General features: G+C 36.1%; 3 protein-coding genes and 1 long non-coding RNA gene across 6 annotated transcripts; 3 read left to right on the top strand and 1 right to left on the bottom strand.

Moving 5' to 3' along the window:
* Positions 1-2,358: 2,358 nt before the first annotated feature.
* LOC146711492 (immunoglobulin lambda-1 light chain-like) lies at positions 2,359-5,927 on the top strand. Its single transcript, XM_085455443.1, has 4 exons — positions 2,359-2,421; positions 2,518-2,836; positions 4,709-4,746; positions 5,433-5,927. The coding sequence occupies exons 1-4, from the start codon at positions 2,382-2,384 to the stop codon at positions 5,753-5,755; spliced, it is 720 nt and encodes a 239-aa protein (XP_085311569.1). The 5' UTR covers positions 2,359-2,381; the 3' UTR covers positions 5,756-5,927.
* A 2,580-nt stretch (positions 5,928-8,507) lies between these two features.
* On the top strand, positions 8,508-12,376 carry LOC146711490 (immunoglobulin lambda-1 light chain-like). Its single transcript, XM_085454342.1, has 4 exons — positions 8,508-8,584; positions 8,669-8,990; positions 11,126-11,163; positions 11,853-12,376. Exons 1-4 carry the CDS (start codon positions 8,545-8,547, stop codon positions 12,173-12,175), a joined length of 723 nt encoding a protein of 240 aa, XP_085310468.1. The 5' UTR covers positions 8,508-8,544; the 3' UTR covers positions 12,176-12,376.
* On the bottom strand, positions 9,549-11,210 carry LOC146711491 (uncharacterized). Its single transcript, XR_014920169.1, has 2 exons — positions 10,098-11,210; positions 9,549-10,018 (listed from the first exon to the last, which is right to left on the bottom strand). It is a non-coding gene; the product is annotated as an uncharacterized LOC146711491 (long non-coding RNA).
* Positions 12,377-13,541: 1,165 nt separating the features above from the next.
* Positions 13,542-23,618, top strand: LOC146711489 (immunoglobulin lambda-1 light chain-like). Of its 3 annotated transcripts, none has more exons than XM_085455442.1 (4): positions 13,542-13,625; positions 13,709-14,031; positions 22,243-22,276; positions 23,014-23,618. In XM_085455442.1, the coding sequence occupies exons 1-4, from the start codon at positions 13,586-13,588 to the stop codon at positions 23,334-23,336; spliced, it is 720 nt and encodes a 239-aa protein (XP_085311568.1). In that variant the 5' UTR covers positions 13,542-13,585; the 3' UTR covers positions 23,337-23,618. The 3 variants fall into 3 exon arrangements, with proteins under 3 accessions (XP_085311568.1, XP_085311567.1, XP_085311566.1); XM_085455441.1 differs by lacking the exons at positions 13,542-13,625; positions 13,709-14,031 and adding exons at positions 19,867-19,938; positions 20,035-20,356 and having other exon boundaries at positions 22,242-22,276; XM_085455440.1 differs by lacking the exons at positions 13,542-13,625; positions 13,709-14,031 and adding exons at positions 19,867-19,938; positions 20,035-20,359 and having other exon boundaries at positions 22,242-22,276.
* Positions 23,619-25,693: the final 2,075 nt, after the last annotated feature.

The following is a 25,693-nucleotide window of genomic DNA, read 5'->3' as shown; positions in this document are numbered from 1 at the left end:
AAAGAAAATTATATAATATCATTGAGATTGAAACAATAATGCTCATATAATGGCAATGTTCACTGTATGACTTATTAATATCAGTAATTTAGTCTTTTATAAATAAAAGCTGTTTTGCTGAATCTCCTCCTCTTTCAGTTCTGCTTCTCTGTGTCTTTATAAGCTTCAGTATCTCTTCTCACTACATCCCCTCTCATCTTTCAGGATCAGTTTCTCCACCTACTACTGTGCTCTCATCTCTGCTCTGACGTGTAAGATGTTCTTATTGATTTTAAAATCACTCATTTTTTTTTCTCGGTTTCTTGGCAGATGTTGATGCAGTGATAGCGTTGACCCAAACACCTGCTGTCCACACAGTTTCTTCAGGTCAACAAGCTGTTCTCAGCTGCAACATAGAGAGATATGATGGGAATTATGTTAACTGGTATAAACAAGTTCCTGGAGGGGTTCCTCAGAATGGTCGAAGTTTTGACTATTCTGGCAGCTCACTTGAATTTGGAACAGGATTCTCCTCTGACGGATTCAACTCTAAATCCTCATCAAACATTGATTCCTAGTTCATGATTAATCAGGCAGAGACAGGAGACTCTGCAGTCTATTACTGTAAGATGGGACAACTCTGCTAACAGTGGAGTATCACAGGGATTCACACTGTGACAAAACCTCCACACTGATACTTCTGCTTTTTAAGACTCTTTCACAACCTGGTAAAAGACACCTCTAACAAACAAACCTTCAAATAGTGTGTTATTTGTTTGTTCATTTTTTTTTAAATATTTATCATTGAAATCATGAACAAAGAAAACTGGGGAAAATCCATATTCATCCATCCATCCATCCATTCGCTTCCGCTTATCCTTTTCAGGGTCGCGGGGGGCGCTGGAGCCTATCCCAGCTGTCAGTCAATAACTACTCATATGCAAAATCATATACAAAAAGCAGACCTACATTTTATGCATGTACGTATAAGTAATATAAATTTAGACACCAGACTCAACTCTTAAATAGTTATAAACATAGATTCAGCATCATTAAATGTAAGAAAAGAAGAAAATGTGTGATGTGTGATGATAAGGCCATTTGCATTTGAACTAAAATTGTTCAAGGAACTGCCTGTAATGGTTCAAGTCTCTGATGGAGCTGATGGAGAGTTTTTAAATGAGGACAATTCACTTTACTTTGTAACAGAATTCTCCTCAGACTGACTAAATTCTACATCATCCTTAGACATGGATTTAGAGTTAAAAGGAGGAGGGTAAGCATTGTACTGCACTGAAACATAGACTCTATTGAGTAGAACATAACACAATCATGAATACTGAGACAAAAAACAAACAAAACACAACTGAGTGACTGAGTTAACATTTCCAACCATTAATTGTAGAACAAAACAAATGAATACAAAAATGAATTTGAGTGTCTAAAACCAAAATGTTTTAGTAAACGCAAATTAGTCAGTCCTCTAATTGTTGTGTTTAACTCTCAAGATGTAGATGAGCGACACTGGTATTTGTTTTTGTGAATCAGGGGAACTGTATCAAAACGCCTGTATCACAGTGATTTCATTTGTGAGAAATACCATAAAACTCATGTGGCTCAAGTTTGCATTGAAAAAGGAGCCCACACAGTTCTAGTACTAAAATTATTCTCTTTTTTGAACTCTTTATTCAGTTGTTTAATGTTCATAAATGGCGTAACATTTTATCAAATGTTCTTCTAATCCTAAACACTCCAGTTTCATGTGAATTTCCAGAGAAGTTCATACATTTCAAGGTTGTTGATTATGTAATTATAACAGGTAACTGTAAGGGTTAGCGGGATTCTGATCTTTTCTTTTTTTTTTTTGTCCAAACATAAAAACTGGTAATGGTAAAAGCATCAGTAATAAACCTGAAGGACATAGCAACCATCCATCCATACATACATCTTCTTCCACTTATCCAGGGCCGGGTCTCAGGGGCAGCAGCCTAAGCAGAGGACCCCAGACCTCCTCCAGCTTCTCTGGGGGAACATCAAGGTGTTCTGAAGCCAGCCGAGAGATATGCATATCCGGGGTCTGCACCGGGGAATCCTCCCAGTCAGACATGCCTGGAACACCTCACCCAGGAGACATAGCAAACAATTTTTCATAATAAAATGCAGCAGCACAATCTTAAGGGAGCAGAGGGAGACATCACAATCACCAATATTTATTAATACAAAAGCAGAATTACCCTCCACTGAACATAAATTACCCAAACATCGCAAACTACGCAGATTTAGCTCCTCCTCCTGTCAGTCTCTCTGAGTTTCTGTCACATATTTAATGGCTCACACCTCCTCTCCTCCTACAGAAGCAGTGCCCTCTTTCTAGGTCACAGGTCTCAACACACAGTGACAACATGCTGGTGACTCTCTGTGCTCTTATCACTGCTCTAACATGTATGGAACCTCATTTATACTTCAGATTAGTAGTTATTTGTTGGATTCATATGTGCTTGTGTTTCTCTTGACTGCATGTCTTCATGTTGTTTGCAGGTGTGAGTGGTGTGACGGTGCTGACACAGAAACCTCCTGTTTTATCAGTGAGGAAAGGAGAGACAGCCGCCATGGACTGTAACCTGGGGACTGTTACTAACTATGTCTATTGGTATAAACAGATTCCAGGAGGAGTTCCTCAGTTTGTGCTGTATTTTTATCATAGCTCTAGTTCTCCAAGCTATGGCTCTGGGTTCTCCTCTCCAAAATTCACATCCACTCATCAGTCAACAAAAGATTATCGTTTGATCATCAAAAATGTGGAGGAGAGAGACTCTGCAGTCTATTACTGTAAGACATGGGACAGCAATGCTGCTGTATCACAGTGATTTACACTGTGACAAAAACCTCCCCACTGATACTTCTGCTTTTTGATGCTCTTTTTTCACATGCTGACAAAAGACCCATTCAGCAAACTCAGTGTAAACCCACCACCTTCAAATAGTGTGTTTATTGTTATTTTTGATTTTAATGTTCATCAATGAAAACTCAACAACTTCAGACAGTCTGCTAATAAATACTGAATTACTTGTTTTGATATATTTTTACATTCATCACTGAAAGTATAAAATATCGAGGAGTATAATGACCACCAACAACACAAATTGCCATATATATGTACACAATTATGTGCATTTTAAATTATGTGCATCTAACACAATTAAACCTATTATGTGTGTGTCTTTTTAAATAACAGCAATTTGACAAACGGTTTCCTAAAACTCTGATAACTGTCACATTCTAGCTGCAGTAAATCACATTAATCAACCTAAACAGATACTGATAAAGTTGCATAATAGTTTTAAAAATGTTTCATATGAAATAAAAATGCAGCTAAATTGAATTTGATCTGTTGCTTCTCTTGTCACTACAATCGTTTTCACATCTCAGCTGAATATTAAAGGATGTTTACACCTCACACTGACAACATGCTGGGGTCTGTCTGCTCTCTCATCACTTCTCTAAAGTGTAAGACGTTCTTCTCATCTGTTTCATAGCCCATCGTTTTGGAGAAAGACATTTCACTCATGTTCTTTCTGTGTTTGTTGGCACATGTTAATGCAGCGGAAGTGTTTATCCAGATACCTGCTGTCCACAAGGTTTCTCCAGGTCAAGAAGTTGTTCTCAACTGCAACATGGTTCAATTATGTTGGATGGTCTAAACAAGTTCCTGGAGGGGTTCCTCAGTTTTCATTCTGGCAGCTCACTTGGCGTTGGAACAGGTTTTCTGTCCCCAGAGGTGGGAAGTAACCAAGTACAAATACTTACTTACTGTACTTAAGTACAAAGTTTTCAACAAGATGTTCTCAAATGCAACATTGAGAGAGATGATAGGAATTCTATTAGCTGTATAAATAAGTTCCTAGAGAAGATCATCTGTATGTTTCTAAGATTTCTCCATTCTGACAGCTCAAAAGCTTTGAAACAAGATTCTCCTCAGAAAGATTCAACTCTACGTCCTCATCAAACATTAATTATCATTTAACTATCAAGTTCGCAGAAATAGAAGACACTGTACTTATCACAATGTGTTACAAACCTCTTGGCAGTACATATGCTTTCTTAGACTTATTCACAGTATAGTCCAATCAAGAAAATGCAGAGTAACATACAATCTCCAGGTAATGTCTTATTAAACATTGGATTTTTTACCGTTAACCTGCTCAAATACAACATTAAAAAAGCTGAAAGCTTTTATGTCGGCTGGTACAAACAGGTTCCTGGTTCTTCTTCTCATTTCTGAGATTTCATCATTCTCACAGGTCAACTGCATTTTCAGCAGGATTCTCCTCAGACAGATTAATATCTAAATCCTGACCAAACACTGATTTTCAGGCTTTTATCAATCATGCAGAGACAGGAGACTCTGCAGTGAGTTCCTGTCAGACATGGGAAGACTCTCCCAAGAAAGCTGGTTCATAGTGAAGCAGACTGTGGCCAAAATCTTATTGAGAGGCAGTACAGCTCTGATTAATGCTGGCCAATAATGACGACTTTATTAAATCTTGCACAAACAAGTGACATGAAGGAATAAACTACAAAGAGAGAGACACAGTTATAAAATACAAACAGATGAAGTGAATGAGATGTTGACAGTACAAGTTGGTCTCTACAGGATGTTTCAGTTCCTCTCCCCTCATCAGTGACAGTCAGGAGGTTTTTGTACAGCCATGTATACAAACTGAATCACTGTGGTATTCGGACAAGGCACCAAGCTGATTGTGACAAGTAAGTACTTTTTAACTGATCATAAAACAAGAGAGATTTTGCGAAAATCTGCTGATGACTACTTAGTTCAATATGTTTCTTGTTCAGCATCATTTTTTACGATTTTGTACAATCTGAAATAGTTTCAGGTTGTCACATGTACAGGAGACATGAATGACATGTTTAAAAAATGTGAAATGGTGTCAAACCAGTTCTATGAAAATGGTGTGAAATATGTTGTTTTCCTGTTCTTATTGCTTTTAATTTATGTTTAGGTTGGTATTTCAAAAACATACATAGGCCCATTTTCTCTTTCTTCAATAGTAGTTAACAGTGTTACTGAAGTTCAAAATTACTTTGAAGTGATTAGAACTTTTCTTTGATATGAAAGAAAATTACCCACATTAGCTGACATGTTATGCAGAAATGTGTAGAATTAAATCAAAGACATCTTACATGGAAAATTAAACAGTGACTAATCATATTTTATACTGTAAAAATACAAAAAGAAATTCAAATGATATGTTGGATCCATATATTTTAGTTCATATTTTATACATTAGTTTTGTTTTCTTCTAACTTCATAACAATTGTTATATTTATTCCATATTGAGTCTTCTTGATTTCTTCTGGTTTTATGACCTCATGTCCAATTTCCTTCTTTCCTTTCATTTCTCTTTTTTTGTTTGTCCTTCATGTATTTTCAGGCTCCAGCCTCCCTCCTCCTGTCCTGACAGTCTTCCCTCCATCCAGTGCTGAGCTCCAGTCCGACACAGCTTCTCTGGTCTGTCTGTCCAGTCAGTCTGTGTCTTTTGCAGATGTGAGCTGGTTGGCTGCTGGGAGTCCAGTGAGCAGTGAGATCTCTACCAGCACTGCTGTTCAGAGACCAGACCAGACTTACCAAATCAGCAGCTCTCTGACCATCCAGACATCAGACTGGAACATGGATAAGGTTTATACATGTAAAGTGTCTTTGGGCTCACAGACTTCAGAGAAAACCATCAAGAAGTCAGAATGTCCCACTGAGTAGTCGATGACCAGAATGTGCTTTTAAAATCTGCTTCTTTACTGCTTGTGCTGTTTGCTCATTACAGTCTTTACATGTTAGAAATCAGAATAATGCAAAAGGTTTAAGTCATGTATTCATTAGCTGGTTTTCAACAAGTATTTTCAGGAATTCATATTTTGCATTAAATTAATAAAAGCATTGATTTAAAAATGTGTTTTCTTGTGAATAAATGGGATTGTGCCACTGTTTTGCACCAACATAAATTTAAGGTGATTGAAATGAACTGTTACATTTTAGAGAGGGGCACACTGAGGAAAACAACACTCATAAGCACAAAATTTTCAATTTTCTTGCTCCCATAGTTAAAACACAAGTATATTCTGACATACAGACTAAGTAATATTTGACCACTAGAGAGCATCATTTAATATTTCTTCATGAGTAAGAGAGAAGGCAAGTGTTACTGGTTTAAAATGTTGTTTGTAGATTTGCAAATGTATCTTCACTCTCGGTTAGTGAAGCATCACCTCTCTGTGCTTCTGTTTCTTCGTTTCCAGGATGCACCTGCAGGTCTTAGTAACTCAAGTAAATGGCAAATAGGCTCCCTGTAAAATAAAATGGACCTGCTGTTTTTAATGGAAATGTTTCAGTTCATATCATTTGATCATTCAGAGACAGCTGAGCACGGTACGATGTTTGCCTAAACCTAACTTACTGTTAAAGAACATTAATGAAGTCCAGTTATGAAACTAAACCTTTCTGCATCTTTCTGCTGTCATTTATTGTTTTCCATTGAACATTAAAACCATTACATATAACCAGTCGGTAATATCTAACAAGAACAGAAGTTGAATGAAAAACACAAAACACTGTGCAGAAGACCCAGGACCATGACACATGAAGGCAATCCATTCCTTCCACTTTTGTGAAAAGGCGTCTCCTTTAGACCTTTGCAAGAAACCCATCCTCTCATAAAGATATCCTTTATATACACATTCTTTGAGCTATTTGTTTTGTAACCAACAATGAGCTTATTTTTTTTTACCACAACATCCTCTTTAATTACTCCAAGATACAGCATCATGGGATCTACAGGGATTTTGCCACCTATTTCCTTTCTTAGAGTTAAACATGTATCGTCCCAAAATATTTGGACTTTCATGTCCAAAGATTTTGTGAGTGGGTGTCATTCATGTGACCACATTGCCTCCTGCTGCTGTGACTCACATTGCTTTTAAGGTGAATGTAAGGAGTAATATTTTAAATTGAATACGGTACTTTATGGGCAGCCAATGCAAGCTAGCTAGAACAGGAGTAATAGGGAAAAATTTCCTGGTACCAGTCAAGAGGCGGGCTGCTTCATTTTGGTCTGTTTGTAGTCTAAGAAGAAGAGAAGAGGGAAGACCGTAGTACAAGGAATTACAATAATCCAACCTGGAGGTCACAAACGTTATCTTAGTGAACTTCTCAAATCACATACTCCTGCTAGAACACTTAGATCTGCCACTCAACTACTTCTGACCCAACCCAGATCTCGGCTGAAGTCCCGGGGTGACCGTGCGTTTGCTCTGGCTGCCCCGGTACTGTGGAATACCCTTCCTCTCGACCTCCACGCATCTGATTCCATTGCACTGTTCAAATCACGACTAAAAACCCACTTATTCAATCTTGCCTTTCCCTCTAGTTAATATTTCTTTTATGATTTTATATTATGCACTTTTATGCTCATTTAACTTCTTGTTTGCTCTGTACCTGTTGCTTTCCTATGTATCAGTGACAGCTACCTGTTTGCATACCTAGTATTTGCTTTGGTCCTATTTCTATTATCTTCCTTCTATTCTCTATGCTACTTGTTAAGCACCTTGGCATACCCTTGGTTTTTAAGTGTGCTTTATAAATAAAGTTTATTATTATTAATACAAAGCTTTCACCATCCCTGAAAACCAAGTTATCAAATATTCAGTTTGAAGTAATTTGATTGAAAACATTAATCCAGGAAAGTATTCAGGAAAGTAATCACTCTAGAGTTGTGACTGACAAAAGAGCTCGTTTAAAGAGCTTTGATGAGATTTGACCCAATGCGAGAAAAAAACTGAAATAAACACTGAATTACTTTTTTGTGACTCATTTTAACATTTATCACTGAACATATAAATAAGCAAGGAATTTCAATATGTGCACATTCATCTACAATAACACAAATGATTATACACAAAATGCTAACAAACACACAAATGTGTATGCTGCTGTATGTGATTCGCTTTAATTACATAAATTTGATGTATACTAGTCTATAGTGTTAAAACTGTTACATTCCAGCTGCAGTACATGTGGCAATAATCAGACTAAAAGGATAGTGTTTGTTACACAATGAGGTTGTGTAAAATAGATACATGTAAATGAAGAACTGTCAACTGTCAAGAAAACATTTTTATATATAAACTGAAAATGCACTTAAATTTTAGTTGAAAATGGATCATAAACACACTTGGGTAGAAAGAAAATGGAACGTGTGGGCATAAGGACATCAGTTATAAATATTTGTTTCTTTTACATTAACTGTTCGAGAACATTATTTTACGACAGACATGAGCATGAATGATGAATATGAATCCAAAACATTGTGAAACAATGTGAACAACAATGACAAACTGCTCATAAATCATTTGATCTATGAATGAAAGTAGTTTTGTTGAATCTCCTCCTCCTTTGGTTTCCTCGGTGTCTTTATAAGCTCCAGTATCTCTTCTCACAATCTTACTCACATCTCAGCTGAACAGTAAAGATCATTTACACCTCACACTGACAACATGCTGTGGACCCTCTGCACTCTCATCACTGCTCTAACATGTAAGATCTTCTTCTCATTCCTATTTTTTATTCCATATTTAGAGCTAAAATTTATCTTCCGTTTTTTTCTGTGTTTCCTGGCAGATGTTGATGCAGTGATCGTGTTGACCCAGACACCTGCTGTCCACACAGTTTCTCCAGGTCAAGAAGTTGTTCTCAACTGCAACATAGAGAGATATTATGGGAATTATGTTAGCTGGTATAAACAAGTTCCTGGAGGGGTTCCTCAGTATGTTCTAAGATTTCATTATTCTGGCAGCTCACTCAGCTTTGGAACAGGATTCTCCTCAGACAGATTCAACTCTAAATCCTCATCAAACATTGATTACCAGTTCATTATCAAGCGAGCAGAGACAGGAGACTCTGCAGTCTATTACTGTCAGACATATGATGACTCTGCTTCTGCATACGTATCACAGTGATTCAGGCTGTGACAAAAACCTCCTCATTAGTACTTCTGCTTTTTGAGAAACTTTTACATGAAGAAAAAAGACCCATCAAGAAAACTCAGTCAAACTCACCACCTTCACATAACATGTTGATAAACATTAAATTTTTCCATTTTTAAAAGCATAAAGAACAAAGCACTGAAATATGTACTTCTCATTTACTCACATCAGCCCAAATGATCATTTAAACCAAACTATCCAACATACAGTATTATATGTTGCTGTTTTTAATAAATTTTATAGACACTACTCATAGGTCTAACTGTTACATTCCAACTGCAGTTTAACTTATTGTTTAAAACAAAGTGTTGTTAACATGCAGTTAAACAAAAATACAAAGCTATACTGAAGATAGTTTAGAACATCTAGGACATCTTCATTTACATTTAGTTTGTATTGATCACAAACATATTTATAAGGCAGAAGGAAAGTGTAGAAAGGTGAGGTTAAGGACACTAGTAAATGTTTGATACTTTTACAACCACTTTTCAAGAACATTATTTTTGTCAGACATGGTGATTAAACATGACTTTGGTAATTCTGATGGTGTCATTTGTTGTAGTTATTGTATTATTATTTTATATATTTGAGCTAGTCAGTCTGAGCTAGATCAAATGATGAAGCTCAGACTGACTGACATAATACTCATGGGAAGGAAATAAACAGTATCTACTCAGTGTCTTTTCTTCTTCCTGGAATTCTGTCAAGAATACTTGAATGTCACATTTAGTTAAGCAGGACTCAGAGCTGTGCAGTCAAAAGGGGTTTCATTTACAACACCAGATGAGTTATTTACATATATACGGGAATAATGCAAAGAAGGTTCCAGGGATTCGAAGAGAAGGTCAGGGAAAACTCACTCACGCTACTCTTTGTTTCAGTCCATAACAGGAAACACACTCAGTCCAATTCCACACTGTGACTCACTCTCACTCATGCTTATCCATGTCAGGTCCAAGGGAAACAAGCAAGGATCCAGGAAGATCTATAAAGGGAGACGGAGACAGATGTTAGAAGAAATACCAGGGAACACAGGGAAGTACACTAGAGAGAGCCGGGCCTACACTAAAGGAGGTACAACGAGGAACTTAGGAGGAACGGCACTCCAACAAGGCCTTCAGTACTGCCTGGATCGATTAGCAGTGACGAGCAACAGGTGAGTAGCACGTGGGTGTAGAAGCCAAGAGGACACAGGAAACCAGACGACGACCTGGCAGAAAAGGTGAAGATAGCACCTTAGAGCAGCAAAAGGAGCACCATGAAACTTTAATGAATTTTATGTATTTTCACTTAAATAATTAGTACAAGTGCCCATAAACTACCAAATGATGATCTGTAAATGTTCTTGAAAGTGACTGTTTACACTACACAGTTATGTCAAAAATACATTTCTTGTATTTTCCTGCTCTATTAGCTGGTCCAAAGGCTATGTGCAAATAGAAATTATAAAAAATAAAACTTTTATTTGCAAAAGCAAACAGATAGCAATAGTATGTTCCCCTAACATCACATGCTTTGTTATTGATGACTAATGAATAAAAAGAACAACAAAGAATACAATACTAATTTAGAATTATTTTACAACAAACGAATGCCAACAAATTGAATAACAAAAGCACAATAAACATTCAACTTATTTGAAATGAATAAGACTTTGACATAAATACCAATTTTTGGTTCACAAATACACAAACACACACACACACAAATATATATGACCTGAGGACTATTACTCTCAGTGGTGGTCGTTGTTACAAACAGATTCAGTATTCATCAGTGTGTAATTAGAAACACATTTATAAGGCAGAAAGAAAGGCTGTCACCAAAATCTTCTTGAGAGGCAGCTCTGATTAATGCTGGCCAGTAACGAGGACTTCATGAAATCTTGCACAAAACAAGTGACATGAAGGAATAAGAGAGACAGAGAGAGATGGTATTTAAAACACTTTAACATTGTTTAAAATGAACAGATTGATGAAGAGAATGAGATGTTGACAGTACACGTTGGTCTCTACAGGATGTTTCAGTTCCTCTCCCCTCATCAGTGACAGTCAGGAGGTTTTTGTACAGCCATGTATACAAACTGAATCACTGTGGTATTCGGACAAGGCACCAAGCTGATTGTGACAGGTAAGTACTTTTTAACTGATCATAAAACAAGAGAGATTTTGCAAAAATCTGCTGATGACTACTTAAGTCAAAATGTTTCTTGTTCAACATCATGTTTTGTGATTTTGTACAATCTGAAATAGTTTCAGGTAGTAATAGTTTTCAAAAAACTGAAAAGGTGTCAAACCAAATTTGTATATTTTTATATAAATGTTCACTGAGAATGATGTGAAATATGATATTGTTCGTTCTTATTATTCTTATAATGTTTTTATTTATATTTGGGTTGGCATTTCAAAAACATAGGCCTGTTTTCTCTTTCTTCAATAGCAGTTAACAGTGTTACTAAAGTTAAAAATTAATTTTAAGTGATTAGAAACTGGCCGTACCATTTTTTTTTTTAAAGAAAGAAAAATGCTCACATGTTATGCAGAAACCAGAATTAAATTCATGACATCTTACATGAAAAGTTAAAGAGTAGCTAATCATATTTTATTTTGGGAAAACTTATAAAGAAATTCAATTGCTATGCTGGGTTATGTCTGTATATTTTTGCAAATAACAGTATAGTAGTATTGTTTTCTTCTAATTTCATAACAAATATTATGTTTATTCCATGTTGACTCTTATTGATGTCTTGATTTTTTTTGTTTTCATTATTTCATTTCATTTCCTTTGATTTTTCCTGAACATCTTTCATGTATTTTCAGGCTCCAGCCTCCCTCCTCCTGTCCTGACAGTCTTCCCTCCGTCCAGTGCTGAGCTCCAGTCCGACACAGCTTCTCTGGTCTGTCTGTCCAGTCAGTCTGTGCCTTTTGCAGATGTGAGCTGGTTGGCTGGTGGGAGTCCAGTGAGCAGTGGGATCTCTACCAGCACTGCTGTTCAGAGACCAGACCAGACTTACCAAATCAGCAGCTCTCTGACCATCCAGACATCAGACTGGAACATGGATAAGGTTTATACATGTAAAGTGTCTTTGGGCTCTCAGACTTCAGACAAAACCATCAAGAAGTCAGAATGTCCCACTGAATAGTCGAGGACCAGAATGTGCATTTGAAATTGGCTTGTCTACTGCTGTTTGCTAAAATATATTCATGTTGGAAATCTGAATAAGGCATAAGATTTACACCATGAGTATATTTTCTTGTCATTACTGCATAGTTTTAGGAATTCATGTTTTGCTGTCTTTTTCCTTATTTTAATAAAATGCAGTTTAAAATATTCATACATGAATTTTTTTATTTTATTTTACATAAAAAACCTTAATTAAAGTGTTGTTCATTTAAACTGTACTCATACTTCTTTCTTTCTTGCTTTTGTTGTTTTCATCTTATTTTTGCCAGAAAAGGCTTAAGTATGTGTTGTTTGTCACAGCGTAATGTACAATCGCTGCACACCAGTGAGCAGTGCTTCCTAAGTTTAGATAAACATACAAAAGGTCACAGTGACACTAAGATGACATGTTGTTTCTACCCTGCATTAATTTGCATCCTCAGTCAGTGAACCATCACCTTTCTCTCTCTTCTCTTCTTTCCCCGGATGCACCTGCATGAGTTCATCTACTATTTATAGATATATGTAAATGAAGAACTGTCAGCTTTCTGTTTTAACTAGTCAGTTTTCACAGCCGTAGTCATCAAGTAATATTTTTATTTTTTCTCGTTAAATATAAAACGGAGTAGAAGAGCTTCAGCTGTGCACACCATCTTTTTTTCAATCATGACCCAATATATCATATTATTATTTTAACATGCATTTAACATGCTCTAAATTACATTTAATAATAAGACAGAATTAAACAAAAATTAATCACCAATTCTAAGATCTGACTAGAGATACTGTTAGTATTAGTGGTCACTCATATTTCCAGGAGGTGTTCATCAGGTTGCAATAATATCTTTCACAGTCAAAACCCTCCAACAGATTTTTCAGATTTTTCTCAAATAAAAAATGGCTTACTTGCTTTTTTTTTAAGAACAAGGGGAAGCAAAAGACCTGTACCACAGTGCTTTACTTTGTGTCAAAGACCTCTTTACTAAGCAGCCTTAGGTCCACTTGCTGACTGTGTATAAGTTTGCAGTGTGTACTGGATAAACTGGATAAACTCCCATTTTTGTAATTATTCAGTTTAATTTCTGCTGTTACTGATAGATAGATAGACAGACACTTTACAATTATGATAAATATTACAATTAAACCTACAGTTTAATGTAATGTTTAGGGGAAGGGAGACATCAGTAACACCCAAATTCTAAATAAAAAAATAAGTTAGCCTCCACTCAAAAAATATCACAAAGTATGCAGGTTTACCCAAAGCTCCTCCTTCTGTCAGTCTCTCAGTTTCAGTGACATATTTAATGGTTCACACCTCCTCTCATCATCCTACAGACGCAGTGAAATTTCTTTCCAAGTTACAAGTCCATTCTCAGCACACGGTGACAACATGCTGGTGACTCTCTGTGCTCTCATCACTGCTCTGACATGTATAGATCCTCATTTATACTTCAGATTAGTTGTTATTTGTTGGATTGATATTTCAGTGGGTTTCTCTTCTTATCATTTGCAGGTGTGAGTGGCGTGACGGTGCTGACACAGAAACCTGTTTTATCAGTGAGCAAAGGAGAGGCAGTCACTATGGACTGTAACCTGGGGACTGTTACTAATAGTGAGGCGCGCTGGTATAAACAGATTCCAGGAGGAGTTCCTCAGTATGTGCTGAGGATGTATCATACCTGGAGTTCTCCAAGCTATGGTTCTGGGTTCTCTGCTCCAAAATTTACATCCACTCATCAGTCAACATCAGATTATCGTTTGATCATCAAGAATGTGGAGGAGGGAGACTCTGCAGTCTATCACTGTCAGACATATGACAGCTCTGTTAATGAGTTCGTATCACAGTGATTTACACTGTGACAAAAACCTCCACACAGATACTTCTGCTTTTGGGGACTCTTTCACATACTGCACACTCACAACTCTTTTACACGCATGTTTTCGTCCTTAATCAAGTTTTGAATAGACGCTAATTTCAGTAAGCTTTATAGAGATAACAGTTGCATTCCATCTGCAGTAAGAATAATAGTACTCAGTAAATCCCATTTACTCTTTCACCTTAGGGTATATTTACTTTTCATAGAGCTACATGCATGCAAATACTCATACTGACGACATCAACAAACTTCTAAATATCATATCATGAACATCACTGCCATGAAATCCAGGATTTCAGTTTGTGCCTACTATTTTTCACAGTACACTTTGAAAGCACTCAGAATAAAGGAAAAAAACATGTTTTTTTTTTAAATTCCTGCAGCAGTTACTTAGTTTATTAACTTACCATTCAGTAATCTTACCATCTTTGCCACTGGATTTTGCTCAGACAGATTCAGAGCTTTAAATCCTAGAACAGCTAATACTATTTCATTACTGACGGGACAGAACTGTCGACTCTTTGTACTACTCCTATTCTAGTGAAGTTGTATCACAGTGATTCAGACTGACAAAAATCTGAATGAGATACACTGCAGTGCTTATGTATTCCTAGTATTAATCAGGCAAAACCATAAAATCTTCAGGAAAGCAACTAATGACACAGAGGAGAAAAAAATGTCTAAAGAGACAGAAATTGTTTGAAACACATAAGCAGTGTTTTGAAATATCATTTAAGGAAATGAGATGTTGGTAGTGAAATTTGGCCTGAAGAGGATGTTGCAATTCCTCATGCCTTATTGGTGCCGTTTTGTAAAGCCATGTATACAAACTGAGTCACTGTGGTATTCGGTACCAAGCTGACTGTAACAAGTACTTTTAACTGAAAAAGATTTTCTGATGATTCATGTTTTCATATGTTTATATGTTTTGTTGTTGTTGTTATTTTATATTCATTTTTTATTTATTGATTTAATTTAATTTATTATTATTATTTATTCATTTATTTTGTGGCGGGGAGGTCACTTGTATTTATACCCTCTGTTAATTATGTGTAAGAAGGAGAAATTTTTGGGGAAAGTTTTGAACATATGAAGAAAATGAGGTGCAAAAAATGCATGGAAAGTCATATCTATGAGTAATTTGAACGTAATCTTGCCACTTTGTGCACTTTTTATACCAGCTGGTTCATTCCCAACTGACGGTCTAGAAAAAGGTGTCTAATTTACCAAGCTGTGAAACAAGAAACATCTCATGATGGTAAAACCACTGAGCTCTCTCACAATGCTTGCAACCTTATTGTTGCGAAACATACTGACAGCATTGGCACAGTTGGGGTCATAATCTGGAAGTGGAAAGACAATCATTTCGCCATAACCGGTGACAACCAGGTGGTCCCTGAAAGAGTTCAGACAGAGTGAAAAGAATCCAAGGACCATCTGTAGAGAGCTACAGAAAGAAAAGAAAACAATCAGTAATGCACTCAATTTTTCAAACTATAGCCTGTATGCAAAACTTCATTGCTGAAGAAAAATCATGTTGAAGTGCATTTAAAGTTTGCTGAACAACATTTAGACATGCCTGAGAGATCACCATACTGGGAGATATACAGTCTTGTCAGATGAGATACAAATTTTCATAAAATGTAATTCTTCGGATGGCACAATAGACACCATGCTTGGAAGCCAAAATCCACTGCAAATCACCTCCAACACAGTGAAGATTGGAGGTGGAAATATCATTGTGTGGTGCTGTTTTTCAGCATACAGCTGGCATATGTCATATAACTGAAGGAAGGATGAGTGGAAAATGCACAGAGACAATCTTGATAAAAAAATATGCTGCCATCTGTCAGGACATTGAAGATGAAGAGCGTGGACATTTCAGCAAGACAATTATACTAAATGCAGCCAAGGAAACTCACAACTGGTTTCAGAGAAGGAAGATAAAGTTTCTACAATGGCCCAGGTAATCATCTGACCTGATGACCTGAAAATCTGCACAATCTAAAATAGTTTCAAGTTGTCGTATGTACAGGAGACATGAATCCGTTATATTAAAATTGTGCGAAAAGGTGTCAAACCAAATGTGTATATTTTTATATAAATGTTGTTCACTAAAATGATGTGAAATATGTTGTTGATCACTCTTATTGTTTTCATAATATTTTAATTTGTGTTGAGGTTGGCATAAATTAAAATAAGGTAGGTAGGCCTGTTTTATATTTCTTCAATAGTAGTTAACAGCAGCGGTCCCCAACCCCCGGGCCTCGGACCGGTACTGGTCCGTAAGTCGTTTGGTACCGGGCCGTGAGAGTTGAGGCTTGGGTGTGAAATGTATGGTTTTCAGGGTTTTTATCGGTTTTCAGCGTTATTTTGTTATCGTTTTTATAGTTTACTCGGTTTTCCTGGGTCTTTTCACGTGTGTTATGAATAAATCTTCTTTTTTTCGGTACCGGTACTAGTTTTATTTTGTTGTATTTATCCGCGACACCTTAAAGGCCGGTCCGTGAAAATATTGTCGGGCATAAACCGGTCCGTGGAGCAAAAAAGGTTGGGGACCACTGGTTAACAGTGTTACTAAAGTTAAAAGTAAACTTTAAAACTTTAAAAGTAATAAGAAACTGGCCAAACATTTTTTTTTAAAAGAAAGAAAATTACTCATCACCTTTAAACTTCTCCCTCTCTTCCTGCCCAGCATGCACCTGCAGGTCTTAGTATCTCATTCATAACCTCACGTTATCAGTTCTCTGTCAAATAAACTGATCCTACAATATGAACTGCTTACTGAAAATGTTTCAGTTGCTGTCATTTGGTCATTCAGAAACTGTTTTATTTTGATCAAACAAAACTTTATGTATTGTCAAGAAACTCTAAATAAAGTCTGTACTTATTTTTATTTTTTTTAAAAACAAAAAAATCAAACATGGAGAGCTTCTGGCTGTGGTAGCATGTCACCAAATGTTTTCACAGAAAAAAGTCAGAAAAAAAATGTGTCTCCAAAATTCTGAACTACAGAGAGCGCGCCTACACAGTGCTGAAGCTGAAATTTTGCACTTGTTAAAGGCTCTTTGGAATATAATTAAAAATAATCAAATTTAAATATGATCAATCAGAAATGTTCTCTCTTTTAAATGTATCTATTAGTTTTTATTTAGCAAGTTTTAATTTTTATCAAACTGATTGTTCGTGACAAGGTAACTTACAAGAATTGAATTTCCTGGAGGAACCCATCTGAGGGATAAAGTTTCAGCTAATCTAAGAAGAGCATCTCCTCCAGCTCTCATACTGTAATGTAATTGCTGTGTGGCAGGCAGGTATTGGACCCAAATGCAGGGCACAGGAGACTGAAAATGCTGCACTCAAAGGAAGAAAGAAACCAAAACTAGGAAAACAAAGTGCCACCATTAGGGATTGAAAGTTTTCTGCTTTTTATTTGTTATTTTTGAAAGTTTTGACATAATTATATTAATTTTATCCTACAGTTTCTTTTAACTGCTGCATCTTAATGGTTTATCACAACGTGGGCATTTCAAGCTGGAAACTGGTTTCAAAAATCATGATAAACTGTTTTTATACATCACATTTATAAACAGGCCATTCTCATTTACAGACATTTAGTTACTTAATTAGATGATTTGTGCAAAGCCAGGCGTGTCAGAGAATAAAATACAGAGTTGAAGTTGAAATTCTAAACTTCATGTTGCTTCAGAAAATGTAAATCTAATTGTAATTTTTTAAACAAAATACAAGTTAAAGTATAAAATATAACAAACCAAAATCCTGCCACATTTAGGATATGGAGAAAGTCACCATTCCAAAATACAAAACAAACAAACAAATTTATTGAAAAGAATGGAAGATGATGATGTTGCCACAGGCGAGGGTAAATGCACAAGACATTACCAACACCAACAATAATAATATTAATAGCACTGACAAGAGAAAGAAAAAAAATCAAATGCTCCTCCTCCTGTTAGTGGTATTAAATAGCTCTCCCACCATCATCTCTCCACTCAGTTCTTAGCCCACACTGACAACATGCTGGTGTCAGTGGAGTATCACAGGGATTCACACTGTGACAAAACCTCCACACAGATACTTCTGCGTTTTAAGACTCTTTCACAACCTGGTAAAAGACACCTCTAACAAACAAACCTTCAAATAGTGTGTTATTTGTTTGTTCATTTTTTTAAAAATATTTATCATTGAAATCATGAACAAAGCAAACTGGGGAAAATCCATATTCATCCATCCATCCATCCATTCGCTTCCGCTTATCCTTTTCAGGGTCGCGGGGGGCGCTGGAGCCTATCCCAGCTGTCAGTCAATAACTACTCATATGCAAAATCATATACAAAAAGCAGACCTACATTGTATGCATGTACGTATAAGTAATATAAATTTAGACACCAGACTCAACTCTTAAATAGTTATAAACATAGATTCAGCATCATTAAATGTAAGAAAAGAAGAAAATGTGTGACGTGTGACGATAAGGACATTTGCATTTGAACTAAAATTGTTCAAGGAACTGCCTGTAATGGTTCAAGTCTCTGATGGAGCTGATGGAGAGTTTTTAAATGAGGACAATTCACTTTACTTTGTAACAGGATTCTCCTCAGACTGACTAAATTCCACATCATCCTTAGATGTGGATTTAGAGTTAAAAGGAGGAGGGTAAGCATTGTACTGCACTGAAACATAGACTCTATTGAGTAGAACATAACACAATCATGAATACTGAGACAAAAAACAAACAAAACACAACTGAGTGACACTACAGCTTTTATGAATTCTGAAGAGTTAACATTTCCAACCATTAATTGTAGAACAAAACAAATGAATACAAAAATGAATTTGAGTGTCTAAAACCAAAATGTTTTAGTAAACACAAATTAGTCAGTCCTCTAATTGTTGTGTTTAACTCTCAAGATGTAGATGAGCGACACTGGTATTTGTTTTTGTGAATCAGGGGAACTGTATCAAAACGCCTGTATCACAGTGATTTCATTTGTGAGAAATACCACAAAACTCATGTGGCTCAAGTTTGCAATGAAAAAGGCGCCCACACAGTTCTAGTACTAAAATTATTCTTTTTTTAAACTCTTTATTCAGTTGTTTAATGTTCATAAATGGCGTAACATTTTATCAAACGTTCTCCTAATCCTAAACACTCCAGTTTCATGTGAATTTCCAGAGAAGTTCATACATTTCAAGGTTGTTGATTATGTAATTATAACAGGTAACTGTAAGGGTTAGCGGGATTCTGATCTTTTTTTTTTTTTTTTGTCCAAACATAAAAACTGGTAATGGTAAAAGCATCAGTAATAAACCTGAAGGACATAGCAACCATCCATCCATACATACATCTTCTTCCACTTGTCCGAGGCTGGGTCGCGGGGGCAGCAGCCTAAGCAGAGGATCCAAGACCTCCTCCAGCTTCTCTGGGGGAACATCAAGGTGTTCTGAGGCCAGCCGAGAGATATGCATATCCTGGGTCTGCCCCGGGGAATCCTCCCAGTCAGACATACCTGGAACACCTCACCCAGGAGACATAGCAAACAATTTTTCATAATAAAATGCAGCAGCACAATCTTAAGGGAGCAGAGGGAGACATCACAATCACCAATATTTATTAATACAAAAACAGAATTACCCTCCACTGAACATAAATTACCCAAACATCACAAACTACGCAGATTTAGCTCCTCCTCCTGTCAGTCTCTCTGAGTTTCTGTCACATATTTAACGGCTCACACCTCCTCTCCTCCTACAGAAGAAGAGCAATCTCTTTCTAAGTCACAGGTCTCAACACACACTGACAACATGCTGGTGACTCTCTGTGCTCTCATCACTGCTCTAACATGTATGGAACCTCATTTATATTTCAGATTAGTAGTTATTTGTTGGATTCATATGTGCTTGTGTTTCTCTTGACTCTATGTCTTCTTGATGTTTGCAGGTGTGAGTGGTGTGACGGTGCTGACACAGAAGCCTCCTGTTTTATCAGTGAGCAAAGGAGAGACAGCCAACATGGACTGTAACCTGGGGACTGTTACTAACACTGTCTATTGGTATAAACAGATTCCAGGAGCAGTTCCTCAGTATGTGCTGTATTTTCATTATAGCAATAGTGGTCCAAGCTATGGTTCTGGGTTCTCTGCTCCAAAATTCACATCCACTCATCAGTCAACAAAAGATTATCGTTTGATCATCAAAAATGTGGAGGAAGGAGACTCTGCAGTTTATTACTGTAAGACATGGGACAGCTCTGCTGTATCACAGTGATTTACACTGTGACAAAAACCTCCTCACTGTTACTTCTGCTTTTTGATGCTCTTTTTTTCACATGCTGACAAAAGACCCATTCAGCAAACTCAGTGTAAACCCACCACCTTCAAATAGTGTGTTTATTGTTATTTTTGATTTTAATGTTCATCAATGAAAACTCAACAACTTCAGACAGTCTGCTAATAAATACTGAATTACTTGTTTTGATTTTTACATTCATCACTGAAAGTATAAAATATCGAGGAATATAATGACCACCAACAACACAAATTGCCATATATATGTACACAATTATGTGCATTTTAAATTATGTGCATCTAACACAATTAAACCTATTATGTGTGTGTGTTTTTAAATAACATCAATTTGACAAACGGTTTCCTAAAACTCTGATAACTGTCACATTCTAGCTGCAGTAAATCACATTAATCAACCCAAATGGATACTGATAAAGTTGCATAATGAGGTTTAAAAATGTTTCATATGAAATAAAAATGCAGCTAAATTGCATTTTATCTGTTGCTTCTCTTCTCACTACAATCGTTTTCACATCTCAGCTGAATAGTAATGGATGTTTACACCTCACACTGACAACATGCTGGGGTCTGTCTGCTCTCTCATCACTTCTCTAAAGTGTAAGACGTTCTTCTCATCTGTTTCATAGCCCATCGTTTTGGAGAAAGACATTTCACTCATGTTCTTTCTGTGTTTGTTGGCACATGTTAATGCTGCAGAAGTGTTTATCCAGATACCTGCTGTCCACAAGGTTTCTCCAGGTCAAGAAGTTGTTCTCAGCTGCAATATGGTTCAATTATGTTAGATGGTCTAAACAAGTTCCTGGAGGGGTTCCTCAGTTTTCATTCTGGCAGCTCACTTGGCGTTGGAACAGGTTTCTGTCCCCAGAGGTGGGAAGTAACCAAGTACAAATACTTACTGTACTTAAGTACAAAGTTTTCAACAAGCTGTTCTCAACTGCGACATTGAGAGAGATGATAGGAATTCTATTAGCTGTATAAACAAGTTCCTAGAGAAGATCATCTGTATGTTCTAAGATTTCTCCATTCTGACAGCTCAAAAGCTTTGAAACAAGATTCTCCTCAGAAAGATTCAACTCTACGTCCTCATCAAACATTAATTATCATTTAACTATCAAGTTCGCAGAAATAGAAGACACTGTACTTATCACAGTTGTTCACAATGTGTTACAAACCTCTTGGCAGTACATATGCTTTTCTAGACTCATTCACTTGAGTATAGTCCAATCAAGAAAATGCAGAGTAACGTACAACCTCCACATAATGTCTTATTAAACATTGGATTACTCATTTTTTAAAATCCTTTTTTTTTTAACCTTTAACCTGCTCAAATACAACATTAAAAAAGCTGAAAGCTTTTATGTCGGCTGGTACAAGAAGGTTCCTGGTTCTTCTCCTCATTTCTGAGATTTCATCATTCTCACAGGTCAACTGCATTTTCAGCAGGATTCTGCTCAGACAGACTAATATCTAAATCCTGACCAAACACTGATTTCAAGTATATTATCAATCATTCAGAGACTGTTCCTGTTAGACATGGGAAGACTCTACCAAAAATGCTCCGTCATAGTGAACCAGACTAAACAAAATCTCATTAAGAGACAGTGAATCTCTGTTTAATTCAGATCAGTAATGAGTACTTAATTAAGTCTTACACAAAACAAGTGACAAGAAGGAGAAAACATGACTACACACAGAGAGACAATTATAAAATACAAACAGATGAAGTGAATGAGATGTTGACAGTGAAAGTTGGTCTCTACAGGATGTTTCAGTTCCTCTCCCCTCATCAGTGACAGTCAGGAGGTTTTTGTACAGCCATGTATATTAACTGAATCACTGTGGTATTCGGACAAGGCACCAAGCTGATTGTGACAGGTAAGAACTTTTTAACTGATCATAAAACAAGAGAGATTTTGCAAAACTCTGCTGATGACTACTTAGTTCAGTATGTTTCTTGTTCAGCATCATTTTTATGATTTTATACAACATGAAATAGTTTGAGGTTGTTGTATGTGCAGGAGACATGAATTCTTTATATTAAAAAAATTGAAAAGGTGTCAAACCAAATTTGTATATTTTTATATAAATGTTGTTCACTAAACATTATGTGAAATATGATATCGTCTGTTCTTATTATTCTCATAGTGTTTTTATTTAATATTGGGGTTGGCATTTCAAAAACATATATAAGATTGTTTTCTTTTTCTTCAGTAGTAGTTAACAGTGTTACTAAAGTTAAAAATTAATTTTAAATGATTAGAAACGGACTGTACAGGTTTTTTTTTTTAATGAAAGAAAATTGCTCACAGTAACTGACATGTTATGCAGAAACCTCCAGAATTAAATTCACGACATCTTACATGAAAAGTTAAAGAGTAACTACTCATATTTTATTTTAGGAAAACTTAAAAAGAAAATCAATTGATATGTTGGGTTGTTATGTCTGTATATTTTTCCAAATCACATTAGTATTATTTTCTTCTAAGTTCATAACAAATATTATGTTTATTCCATATTGACTCTTATTGATGTCTTGATTTCTTCTGTGTTCATTATTTAATTACATTTCCTTTGATTTTTCAATTTCCTGAATGTTCTTCATGTATTTTCAGACTCCAGCCTCCCTCCTCCTGTCCTGACAGTCTTCCCTCCATCCAGTGCTGAGCTCCAGTCCAACACAGCTTCTCTGGTCTGTCTGTCCAGTCAGTCTGTGCCTTTTGTAGATGTGAGCTGGTTGGCTGCTGGGAGTCCAGTGAGCAGTGGGATCTCTACCAGCACTGCTGTTCAGAGACCAGACCAGACTTACCAAATCAGCAGCTCTCTGACCATCCAGACATCAGACTGGAACATGGATAAGGTTTATACATGTAAAGTGTCTTTGGGCTCACAGACTTCAGAGAAAACCATCAAGAAGTCAGAATGTCCCACTGAATAGTCGAGGACCAGAGTGTGCATTTAAAATCTGCTTCTTTACTGCTTGTGCTGTTTGCTCATTACAGTCTTTACATGTTAGAAATCAGAATAATGCAAAAGGTTTAAGTCATGTATTCATTTGCTGGTTTTTGACAAGTATTTTCAGGAATTTGTGTTTTGCATTAAATTGATAAAAGCATTGATTTAAAAAATGTGTTTTCTTGTGAGTAAATGGGAAAATGTGTCACTGTATTATAAATAACATAAGTTTAAGGTTATTAAAATGAACTGTTAAATTTTGGAGAGGGGCACACCGAGGAAAAAAAACACTCATAAGCACACCACTTTTTAAAATATCTTCTTCCCATAGTTAAAACATAAATATTTTCTGACATACATGCTATGTAATATTTGAACACTAGAGAGCATCATTTAATAATTCTTCCTGAGTAACAGAGAGAGCAAGTGTCACCGGTTTAAAATGTTGCAAATGAATCTTCACACTCAGTGAAGCATAACCTGTCTGCTCTTCTGTTTTTTCATGTCCATGATGCACCTGCAGGTCTTATAACCTCATGTAAATGAAGTATCAGCTCTCTGTAAAATAAAATGGAACTGCTGTTTAGTGGAAATGTTTTAGTTATTACCATTTGATCATTCAGAGACAGTTAGCTGAATCCTGTTTGATTTTTGCCTAAACATAACTTTATTTACTGTTAAGGAACACTAAATAGAGTCCAGTTATGAAATGAAATGTGTTACACCCCAAAACACATAAAAAAGGAAAGATAACGCCCCCGCTCTAATCTCCCAAGGAAAGACCAATGCTGCCACAGGGTTGCGCTTTCACAACAACCAGATATTTTGTTAATTTCAAAAGGTAGCAAGCATCAAGATGGGCATGGTCAAAACAACAAGCAAAACACTCTAGAAATGAAACAAAACTGACCTACCTATAACGAGAAACCCAAAAGAAAATACTGGCCTCTTACCTGTCTCCCTAACCTAAACTGGAGAAAAAGGTTTTGTCAGGTAACAAGTTTTGAAGCTTTTGAATCCAATTAAAATCAAATCACTCATGCTGATTCTCTGGAAAAGAGCAGAACAGACTTAGAACAGAGTTTATTAAACATTGTCATATGAACAGCAGAACAGTGCATTTACAGCAAAAATAACACATATCAATCAACACAAACAAAAGCAAAGCAACCCCGGGGTGTAGAGCCTTAAAGCACAAACACAAACACATCCAAAAGACAGACAGGAAAGAAGCAGCAGACAAAAGCTACCCAATGCATATTTCACTCATGTTATTTAGGGACAGTGATCCCCCTCCCATCGTTTGGTATTCTTTCTTCCTTTTTTATTTCTCTTCATCTTCTTTTTGACACTCTTCCACATCCTGATGTGAACAACCTGATCCTGAGAGATCAAGCAAACTCAGTATAAACCCACCAAGATAAAGTGGTGGGTTTACATTATCTGCAACACATTATGCAGATAATATTTTGTAGTTTTTCTCTGTCAATGTTTGCAAATTTCTCAAAGCAGAATCATCATAACACTCATTATGCAGTTCTGACAAGCAGTTAGGGCATTTTTTATGACACAGACTCACCTGTGCACAGGACACCCCAACAATTAAAAAAAAACAACAACCTTTTCACATTCGCCAAACACGAATAGTAAGTCAGTCACTTCAATTCTGGTATGAATGAATGTAAATTTTTCACCACCCTATAAAGACAGAGTGATTGAAATATGACTAATATCTAATAATATAATATCTAATATCTAGTAGCAACTCAAAGCTAGCAACTTATGCTTTTTTTGGTCCAGACTCACACAATTAGTTTTTAAACATTGTTCTGTTATTTTTATTGATTGTATTTTTATTTTCATTTAAATTTTCACTTTAAACAAAGAAAGCACCAGAATACACACACATTATTCACACACAAAGCCTCACATCATCAGGTTTTATTATTATTGTACTGTAGCATATGTCTGATCAAAAACTGTGAAGGTTCTCAGTCATCCAGGTGCAAAACATGCTAATTGTGAATATGATTTCAAGCCACAGTAAGACAAAATTGAAAAAAACGAGACTACACAAATTCATTTGGCATTACAGTTCAGCAATTTCACTAACTCGTGCTTAACTAAAATTCAGTCAAAATAAAACAAGACTGCATCAAACTCAGAGTTATGATCTCATTTGTTATGACAGATGAATATAAACCAGATACACTGATTAAGTACTTTATTTTTTGAAGAGTAAATTCAAAGATGTGAAATCACTGAGATTAAAACAATAATGCTCACATAAAGACAATGTTCACTGTATGAAATTATCAATAATTTATATCACTTAATTTA

The sequence above is a fragment of the Copadichromis virginalis genome, linkage group LG4 (genome assembly GCF_057382275.1).
Source record: "Copadichromis virginalis isolate Kocher_CV1m ecotype Utaka linkage group LG4, C_Virginalis_male_GT1.1, whole genome shotgun sequence".
Classification (NCBI taxonomy): domain Eukaryota; kingdom Metazoa; phylum Chordata; class Actinopteri; order Cichliformes; family Cichlidae; genus Copadichromis; species Copadichromis virginalis.
Note: the sequence above shows the minus strand (reverse complement) of the source record. Positions and strands in the feature narration are given on the sequence as shown.

Coding starts and splice junctions, on each gene's coding strand:
- LOC146711492 (XM_085455443.1), top strand. CDS start 2,382: ATGCTGGTGACTCTCTGTGCTCTTATCACTGCTCTAACAT. Junction 2,422..2,517: donor TCTTATCACTGCTCTAACAT/GTATGGAACCTC, acceptor TGTTGTTTGCAG/GTGTGAGTGGTGTGACGGTG. Junction 2,837..4,708: donor TGGGACAGCAATGCTGCTGT/ATCACAGTGATT, acceptor AAACTGAATCAC/TGTGGTATTCGGACAAGGCA.
- LOC146711490 (XM_085454342.1), top strand. CDS start 8,545: ATGCTGTGGACCCTCTGCACTCTCATCACTGCTCTAACAT. Junction 8,585..8,668: donor TCTCATCACTGCTCTAACAT/GTAAGATCTTCT, acceptor GTTTCCTGGCAG/ATGTTGATGCAGTGATCGTG. Junction 8,991..11,125: donor TATGATGACTCTGCTTCTGC/ATACGTATCACA, acceptor AAACTGAATCAC/TGTGGTATTCGGACAAGGCA.
- LOC146711489 (XM_085455440.1), top strand. CDS start 19,899: ATGCTGGTGACTCTCTGTGCTCTCATCACTGCTCTAACAT. Junction 19,939..20,034: donor TCTCATCACTGCTCTAACAT/GTATGGAACCTC, acceptor TGATGTTTGCAG/GTGTGAGTGGTGTGACGGTG. Junction 20,360..22,241: donor AGCTCTGCTGTATCACAGTG/ATTTACACTGTG, acceptor CTGAATCACTGT/GGTATTCGGACAAGGCACCA.